The sequence below is a fragment of the Mesoplodon densirostris genome, chromosome 2 (assembly GCF_025265405.1).
Source record: "Mesoplodon densirostris isolate mMesDen1 chromosome 2, mMesDen1 primary haplotype, whole genome shotgun sequence".
In the NCBI taxonomy this organism is placed as follows: domain Eukaryota; kingdom Metazoa; phylum Chordata; class Mammalia; order Artiodactyla; family Ziphiidae; genus Mesoplodon; species Mesoplodon densirostris.
The window spans coordinates 116,455,187-116,464,961 of NC_082662.1; the positions used below are offsets into that span (position 1 = coordinate 116,455,187).

The 9,775-nt window shown below is 51.5% G+C and overlaps 1 protein-coding gene across 1 annotated transcript; it reads left to right on the top strand.

Annotated features, from left to right (window-relative positions):
- On the top strand, positions 1-5,424 carry TTC24 (tetratricopeptide repeat domain 24). The gene is made up of 10 exons (XM_060090752.1): positions 1-706; positions 897-1,100; positions 1,913-2,041; positions 2,194-2,306; positions 2,662-2,760; positions 3,805-3,902; positions 4,059-4,159; positions 4,821-4,917; positions 5,086-5,241; positions 5,343-5,424. The coding sequence occupies exons 1-10, from the start codon at positions 1-3 to the stop codon at positions 5,422-5,424; spliced, it is 1,785 nt and encodes a 594-aa protein (XP_059946735.1).
- The last annotated feature ends 4,351 nt before the right edge of the window (positions 5,425-9,775 follow it).

Consider the following 9,775-nt stretch of genomic DNA (forward strand, 5'->3'; position numbering starts at 1 on the left):
ATGTCTTCCCTCAACACTGAGGATACCCCGCAAGAGCCCTCGCCCTCGCCTTCAAGCTCCAAGAAGAAAAAGAAGAAAAGCAAGTGGCCACGGCAAGAGGCCAGCATCCAAGCCCTCACCAGGGCTGGCCACAGGGCCCTATTGGCTGGTCAGAATCACGAGGCCTTGACCAGCTTCCAGAGGGCCTTCCTCCTGGCTTCCAAGTCACCACAAACCAGGGACACCCCTGTTCTCCGGGCCTGTGCCTTCAACCTGGGGGCTGCCTATGTGGAGACTGGGGACCCAGCCAGAGGGCTTGAGCTGCTCCTACGAGCTCAACCTCAAGAGACAGCCCAGGGCGGGTGTCATGGCGACCAGTGTTTCAACGTGGCTTTGGCTTACCATGCCCTGGGCGACCTGCCTCAGGCTTTGGCCTGGTATCACAAGGCCCTGGGCCACTACCAGCCACTAGGTGACCAGGGGCAAGCCCAGGCAAAAATGGGAGCCTGCTACCAGGCTCTGGGACAGCCTGAGCTAGCAGCCCACTGCCTGCAGGAAGCGAGCCGGGCCTACGCACAAGCAGGGCAGCCCGGGCCTGCAGCCCTGGCACTGGGGGCTGCAGCAGGCTGTATGCTGAAGAGCGGGCAGCACGGGGTGGGTGATGTGGTGCAGGTGCTGGAGGAGAGCCGGAGGCTTGCTGAGAGGACCACTGAGCGAGGACTGCTGGGTGAGGCCTTTGGGCAGAGAAGGTGCGGGAGCTGGGGAGATTAAGACTTGGTGATACTCTGAGAAGTGGGGTGGAAGCAGAGGCATTTCTGAGGTCTGGGGGAACCCTGGGAGAGTGGGACAGAGGCTGCAGCAGTACAGCTTCAGCTGCATCTGACCTGGCTACCACTGACCTTGGCCATGCCCTCTAGGGCGACTCTATAACGATCTAGGCCTGGGCTATTCCCAGCTCCAGCTGTTCCCACTAGCAGCAGAGGCCTTCCGGCAAGCCCTGCCCCTGTGCCAGGGGCCAGGAGAGGAGGCCACGGTGCTAAGAAACCTTGGGATGGCCCACAATGCCCTCGGCAACTATCAGGAAGCCCGGGAGTTTCACCAGAAGGCTGCCGACACGCACGGTGGGTACCAGGGGCTGGGGAATGGGATTGGGGCCAAGGGACTAAGAAGGGGTTCCAGCTGGGGCCCGGAGGCTGAAGAGTAGATGGACGTTTAGAACTAATTATGGGACTGGGAAGTCCAGAACAGGGGAGTGAGGGTGTGCAGGGGGTGCAGAAGATGGGATAGCCAGACAGGACAGAGGGTCATGGGCCCAGAGGCTGAGGCCTGGGGGTGGGAAGGCATCAATGGGCAGAGGGAAGAGCCCTGTGGCTGGTAGACGAGGCCTGAAGTGGAGCCAGCGCTTCCTCTAAATGATTGTGTGACATTTAGCGAGTCATGTTTGCTTTCTGAGCTTCAGGCTCTACATGTATAAAAATGGAGCTATTAGGGCTTCCCTGGTGGCGCAGTGGTTGAGAGTTCGTGCCCCGGTCTGGGAAGATCCCACATGCCACGGAGCGGCTGGGCCCGTGAGCCATGGCCGCTGAGCCTGCGCGTCCGGAGCCTGTGCTCCGCAACGGGAGAGGCCACAACAGTGAGAGGCCCGCGTACCGCAAAAAAAAAAAAAAAAAAAAATTGGAGCTATTAATACGTGCCTTGCCTGACTCCCTGGATTTATACGTGGCTCAAACTAGCATGGGGGAGGCATTCAGATGAAAGCTCAGGACTGAGGAGAGGCTGGGTTTCAAGCGTTCAGGCCTCTGTGGTGCATCTGGAGGTGTGCCAGGGTTGAGCACAAAGACTCCTGGCAACCCTCCCTTTGTCTTTGGGGGGAGGGTCCTGATACCCCAGCAGCCAAAGTCCTCTCTTAATATGGGGCGGGTTCTGTCACCAGGCTCTGTGGGGCAGCGGTGGGAGCAGGGCCGGAGCTTTGGAAGCTTGGCATTTGCATTGAGCCAGCTGGGAGACCACAAGGCTGCCAGAGACAACTATCTACATGCTCTACAGGCTGCCCGGGACACTGGTGAGGGTGAGGGGGTTTGCAGGTGGCTTGGGGTGGGACAAAGGCTGAGGATCCTTGGGGCTGGTGGGGAGGCAGATAGGGGGACTGAGGGTGGGGAGTACCTCTGGAGGGGTAGGGAGCTGTGGGAGGACCTCTCAGGCTGTCTTCCCCAGGGGACGTGAAGGGGCAATGGCAGGCCTGTGAGGGTCTGGGGGCTGCTGCAGCCAGACTGGGGCAGCATGACCAGGCTTTGAAGTACTATAAGGAAGCGCTGGCCCGGTGTCAGGTGAGACCCTCCATCCCGGAATCTAACTCTTCCCCAATATCCCTCCAGCTGCTCTCCTGCTATCCTTTCTCTGGCTGACATTCCTGCCTTCTCCCCACCATTCATTCACTCGTCCAACGTGCACTGAGCACATTGTGTGCTAGGTCTTGGGACACTATTGAGAGGAAGAGTCCATCTCTGTCCACAATTCTGGGCAGGCGGTGGCAGGACCCTGGCAAAGGCATGGGGATGGGCTAGAAAAGAGGGGAGACAAAGTCCCCTTCCCTCCCCCTTTCCTGTTTCTTTCTTCCCCGATCCCCAGAGGACCACAAAGCCCAGGCTTCCTCCATTACCCCATTAGCCACTCTCTCCCCAGAAGGAGCCAGATTCTGTGCGAGAGCGGCTGGTGGCCAAGCTGACAGACGCCATAAGGATCCACTTGGCCCGGGGTGGGCTGCTCCCGACCCACACCCTGGTGAGTTGACACCTGAGACAAGGAGCGGGGGGTGGGGAGAGGTTACCCAGAGAAAGGGGTGGTGGTGAGCAGAGCTGATGTCCTCAGGGCTGCTGCTGCACTTGACTGCTCATCTGTGTTCATCTGCCCTGGGGCCTGCACATGGGACATGTATCACTTTCCAGAGGCCACCTGGGGGTGGGGAGGTGGGCGGGGGATTGTGGCACGTCTCCAACACTAGGGCTGTGCCAGGGCCTTGGCTGAGTGGTAACTGGCTCAGTGGGTGAAAGCCAAGGGGTGCCTTCAAAGATACTGAGCCAAATCTGTGAGCAGGTGGAAAGGTTTGTCCTTGGTTGCAGTTCCCCAAAGGGCCACAGGATGGGAGCAGTGCTCCAAGGACGTTCCTCTCTCCCCTCCCTCCTTCGCTGGGGGGCATTTCTCTGTGGGTCTCTAGCCGTGCCCCTCCTTCTCTGACTCCTCCTCCTCCTCTCGCTACCTCCCAGCCTCTCTCAACAGGTCAGTGCCTCTCCAGCTGCCTCCTCCCTCACACTCTGAGATTTCTCAGGCAACCTCCTACGCCAGGAATTGAAATTATACTTTACTATTTGTTATATTTATTTACTAGGTTTTATGTTCTCTCTTATTTGAAAGACTAGGACACCATATTTATAATTTGCAAGTAAAATTAAATTAGCCTGGTATAAGCAGAGGACTGGATTGGGGGTCAGAAGACCTGGGTTCCATCTGAAGTTGGCCACCGACTTTGTGTGACTTTGTCCCGGAGGCCCCAGGCAGGATGAGGTAGGTGGTCATTAAGCTCTGGCCAGTTCTCATAGTCCATGAGCCCGAGTTCTAACTTGAGAGTTACTAGAAGGGACCGTAACACAACAAAGGGCCTTGCCCTGTAATTTCATCCTCAGACACAAGGCACAGCCCAGCTGTCTCTAGCACTTCTCTGTCCCTCTGGGGCCATTGTGTGTGGAGAGAACATACATGCATACCACAACCACAGCTGGGATGGCCATTTTTCTCAAACTGATTCCCTTTACTCCCCTTCATTCCCAGACCTCAGCTCCAGGGGGGCCCCAGGCTCCAGGTGGGGCCTGCCCCGTGGTGGGGACCCCAGCCAGGGTGGGAAAAGGCACAGCAGGAGTGCGGCACAGGTGAGTGAGTAGGGCAGGTAGGAACAGAGCTTCAGGTGTGGGTATGGCCTCTGGAGGGTGTTGGGAGGTGTCATAGCCTGGCAGTGGCCGGTGGGATCTGGGGAGGAGGGGATCTGGCCGGAGTGCCACTCTTCCCCCTGTTCCCTGCCCCTACAGATCTTCCGATAGGTGGGAAGATGAGTTAGAGGAGGGCCACGAGGGGAAAGAGGAAGAGTCGGCGAATGTTCTCACGACGCCTTGGGCACCAAGACTGGAGCGTGAGTCTAACTAGGCTGTTTGCAGCTGTGCATCGCCTTCCCCCAAATGGGAGACTCTCATTTCCTTTATCCCCACGCCCCACTTTGTCATTTCCCTGCCTCAGGTCTGATACTGAGGCCGCACCCCACACACATTATATTCCCAACCCCAGGACCAGCCCTCCCCACTTTCTGCTTGTCTCTCAAGGCCCTGGCCCATTTTCCCTAAACCCTTTCCTGAGTTGCCCCTTCCTCCCTGCTTCCGAGGCTTTCCTAACATCTAGAACTTTGTATCTTAGGGCACCAAGGCTTTCACACCTACTACATGCCAGGCACTGGATGCTTTTCTTACCTTAGCTTACTGTTTACTAGTCTCTTCCCCCAAAGGCTTGGCACTCTGAAGACAGAGTTCCTTGCTACTTGGTGACTTGAATTCACTGATATCTTCTTTTCAGCGTGTTTTCTTCCAGGCATCAGTGACACTGGTGAATCATCCCCAACTTTAGTCGGCCCAGGTTTGCCAAGCACCTGCCCTGTACAGGTGTCTCCTCTGTGTACAGTGACCAATACATCCTCTGATACCCACCCTCCTTGTTCTTCTCCCAAAGATGTCTCGTTTCCACCATGATGGTTCTTGGTGCAGAGAGGCCTGTGATGAATGTGTTTGGTCCTCTCCATTCAGGTCCAAGACCCGGGACCCATCTCTCATTTGGAGGCCAAGGCCCCCTCAGAATGGAGAACCCTGGCCTTCTGGTCACCAACGGCCCCCACAGCAAGAGGTGGGTCCCTGGGGGAAGGAAAGAGGCCTGGAGAATGGATAAAAGAAGTAGGAGAGGGTGTGGCTTTGGATGACTTTAATGGAACATGATCACTGTTAAAGTTGGGGGAAGATGTGGTCTGGTGCTTAGGGATGTGGTGCTTTGAGCCTCTTTGTCTTTGCGCTTTAGCAATCTGAACAACCCTCACCCGGCTCTGGAGGCCCAGAGTGTCCCCTGCCTCCTGCACAGCCTAAGTGTAGGCCTCAGTGAAAGGGAGAGCCCTGCTGAACTGGGGGACAGGCGGCTTAAGTCTACTCCCTCCTTCCCTGGAGCCTACGAGCAGAGGTAAGGGTCAGAGAGGGTAACAGAAACGGGAGCCAGGGCAAGCTGCCTTCTGTTCGCTCCCTAGTCACTCCCATTGGCAAGCCCTTCTCTGCTTCCTTCAGGTCATCCAAACAGCCCAGGGAAATCCCCAGTAGGAACCCTCAGAGGAGATCCACTGAGTCTGGCTTCTGCATGGTCATGTGACCCTCCCCTGCTGGCCACAGCATGGCCCCTGCAGTACCTCCTCAACATACGCACTTCAGGGGCTTCTGGGGCTGAGCCCCTTCCCAGTCATTCCCAGTGAGCACTGTATGGACATAGAATACAATGTCAGAGAGTGGCTCCGGAGCAGGCTGGACAAGGGCTTTGCCGTCTCAGCACTGAGGCAGTCTGTGTGCTCCTCGTTGGGATTTTTGGACTCAATAAGCAAAAGAAAAATGGAAAACGGGTGGTGAATTTCTCCCCGTTCCTTCTGGATTCAAACCTCACAATTGCTAAGGCCCTTGCCAGTTCTTAAAACTATGACATCTTGGTTAAGAGGCTTTGGAGTCACTGACTCCATTTTCTCACATGGGAAATGGTGACCTAATGCTACAGAAGATACGTGTTAACCAACCAATGGATGCATTCCTCTTCCTCCAAGAAACATAGCAGATCCTGGATGCAGTCCCCTCAGGCCTGTAGCAAAACTGCTGCCAGCAGCTGCAACAACAGTATTATGTAACACTGATCACTTAGCACATGCCACACACTGTTCTAAGTGCTTCACAAGTGTCTTCTTTAATCCTCACAGCAGAAGAATCCCCTTTCACAGATGAGGAAAACAAGGCACAAAAGTTAACTGGTTTGCCACCCAGGTCACACAACTAGTAAGTGAAGCTGCGATTCAAACCTAGGCAGTGAGTACCTTCTAGAATGCTGTGCAGTCAGTTCTACTCCCCCAGTTAAGCCATTGCTTACCGAGTTGGTTGTGTTTGATACCAAATGTGTTTATTCCAGTTGTGTTATTGTAATATGTAATTTAATTAAATTGATAAACTAAGAGTGTGAAAACAAGCAGTTTCTATGAAAACTAAATTGAATCCTTAGAAGACGTGATTCAGGTGAGTCACCTTAAAAACTGCTGTTGAATTAGATGTAAGCAGGGAGACTATTACAAATTGGGGGGAAATCACAAAAATCTAGATTAATTTTGCACTCAGCTTGCTTCAAATATACGATTAATTTTTTTCCACCTTAAGGACACAAACTTCAAATTGCAGGTGATGTGTAAGTGGTGAAGTTTACAAAGAAGATGGAGACCTACAATCTTTGGCCCTATCCTCAAAGACAAGACCCTGGTCACACTTTGACAGATGGCAAATGAATGGGTTTTTTTTGGCCGTGCCATGCGGCTTGTGGGATCTTAGTTCCCCCACCAGGGATTGAACCCTGGCCCTCGGCAGGGAAAGCGTGGAGTCCTAACCACTGGACCACTGGTGAATTCCCTGTATTTTTTGTTTTAATTTGAAATAAGATCATCTACTCCCAGTCATGTCAGATAAGAGCGTGTACTGTACTGTGAATTACTTCACAATGAAATTTTGAGGATGCATTAAAATGTTTGTAGAGGACCTACTATGTTCCAGGCACAGAACTAGGTGCAGGGGACATAGCTGTTAATCTTCCTTATCTAAATGGAGCTTATTATCTTGTCAGGCATTCAGGATGTCTTGATTGGGATGCAGATTCACTGACTGTAACAAAAACCAATATAACTTTGCCTTTAAATAGAGAAGAATGGATTTTGAGGGACAAGTAGCAGCATCTGCCACACGAGAGTATTGCTACTGGGTCAGGCCAACCCAATGTCAACCATCATTGGCTCTACCATTTCATAGCTATATTATCTTAGGAAAATTACTTGACTTCTCTCTGCTACTCAATTTCTCATCTCTAACATGAGGATAAAAATACATCATAGGATGGACAGGATTAAGTTAGATAATATATGTAAAGCATCTGGAACTCAGCAGGTGCTCAATCCACCTGCCCTTCTTGAACTGGTTTTGAAGGCATTTCCCAAAGAAAACTCCAGAATCTGAAAGGCAGCAAGGTGGACTAGGGCACTTGGGCACTGCCTTCCTGAGGATAGCCCTCATTTGGCTGTTTCATAAATTGTGAGTGTGTGTGTCATAATTTTATAGTTATGTCTCATCAGAATGAAGTCAGCAATTGACAACCCTTTAGTTACATAGTTCTGCATTTGGAGAGGCATTTCAGCATAGAATAATGCTTAAGACTACATACTCTAGGGGCTTCCCTGGTGGCGCAGTGGTTAAGAATCCTCCTGCCAATGCAGGGGACACGGGTTCGAGCCCTGGCCCGGGAAGATCCCACATGCCTGCCGCGGAACAACTAAGCCTGTGCGCCACAACTACTGAGCCTGTGCTCTAGAGCCCACGAGCCACAACTACTGAGTCCATGCACCACAACTACTGAAGCCCGTGCCCCTAGAGCACATGCTCTGCAACGAGAGACGCCAATGCAATGAGAAGCCCGTGCACCGCAACGAAGAGTAGTCCCCGCTCGCTGCAACTAGAGAAAGCCCACGCACAGCAACGAAGACCCAACGCAGCCAAAAATAAGTAAGTTCATTAATTAAAAAAATAAATAAAAATAAAAACACTGAAGAGCACTGCATACACAGCAGCCCTTAAAAAAAAAAAAAAAAAAAAAAAAAGACTACAGGACTTCCCTGGTGGTGCAGTGGTTGAGAGTCCGCCTGCCGATGCAGGGGACGCGGGTTCGTGCCCCAGTCCGGGAAGATCCCACATGCCGCAGAGCGGCTGGGCCCGTGAGCCATGGCCGCTGAGCCTGTGCGTCCGGAGCCTGTGCTTCGCAACAGGAGAGGCCACAACAGTGAGAGGCCCGCGTACCGAAAAAAAAAAAAAGACTACATACTCTAGGTCAAGCTGCTTGGATCCTAGCTCCACTGACAGCTATCACTGTATCATTGGACATGTCATTCAACATCTTTGAGCCTCAGTTTTCTCATCTGTAAAATGGGGATAATAACAGAGTTGTGAGGATGAAATGAGATGATTCATGTCAGCACTGGGTACATAAACTCAAAATGTTATCTATGTCAAAGAAGCATGCATTGTGTTTTAGAAATGAATCTTCAGAATTACCAAATTAATTTTCTCAAGTAGGCCTGTAGGGAGTCCTGACTAATATATAAAAGTGAAACTACTTATATACTGGTGAAGTTATAAAACAAAGTTAATGAGGTCTTGGATAAGATTATCCAATTGTAATGTAAACCCTACATTTCAATCTAGATGAGTAAACTCTATGAGTAAACCACAAACAAAGTCTAACAAAAACAATTTTCCACCGCAATCACAGTCTGATACATTCAATTTTCCACAACAAACATGTAAAACAAACATAGATGAAGGCCAAGGGTACAACCCATAGGAGATGTTAAACCTCTTATAATTAAAAAGGAGACTATCAGAGGAGTAGTTAAAAGCAGGAGGGGTTCTTGTTTTCTCAGTGAACTAGCCGGGAATGGAATTCACGATACAGAAAAAGAATATACTAGCATAAAAACAAGACCTTCAATCCTGTAATAAACCATAATGGAAAACGGAAAAAAAAAAAAAAACCAAACACAGAAACCCAAGACCTTCATTCCACCTGGATAATTATCTTTATCTTAGTGCCTTAATGTAACTGGTCTGTTATTCCCCATACTTCTCTCTTAAGCCGGCAGGAGTGTGTTTGCATTCTTAAAAGCTCTTGGGTTACAAGTTTAGTCTTCCTCTCCAGGTTTTTCTTGAAATATTATTGTGACCTGGAGTCTAGGGTTTCAACTACATTTTTAATCTTGGCATACTCAACCTATTTAAGGTTTATAATTTTCTATTTCCACAGCTATTACCCGATAAAGAGGGATAAGTATTATGTATGATTAGGGAAGTACAGCGTGCTCTCCTGGTAAACAGAGATAGGGGAAGCTAATTTGGTGGGGAGAGGGGTCCTAAGTTATATGAAATGCTTAGCAGTGTGAATAAGAACATTAATTTATTGAGCCCTATGTACCAGGCGCTGTCGACAGCTTTGCATGGATTACCACCCGATGAAGTATGTACTCGTATCCCCACTTTATAGACAGGAGACTGAAACCTGGAGAGCCAAGTTCACTCAGCCACTAAGTGGTAGGGGAGGAACCCGGGCTAACTGCTATGCTATACAGCTTCCTGAAAGAGCTACGGAAAACAAGAATTATTATCAAAGGGCGGTTGGAAGCAAAGCACTTCGGGTCATCTGTGAGGCAATATGAAAATGCTCCCGCGAAGGGCTGGCATCTAGACAAGGCGCCCAGACGAGGTGGGGCCGGGGCGGGAGGGCAACCGGGGCGCTGGCGCGCACACCAACGCGCGGAGGAGCTGTGGAGTCCCACTACCGGTCCCGCCAGCCCCAGGACCAATTCCGTCAGAGGTGCGCGCGGCCCCGGCCTCTCGGGGGCGGGACGAGGGGCCGCGCATGCGCCGGGTTGGGTGGGGCG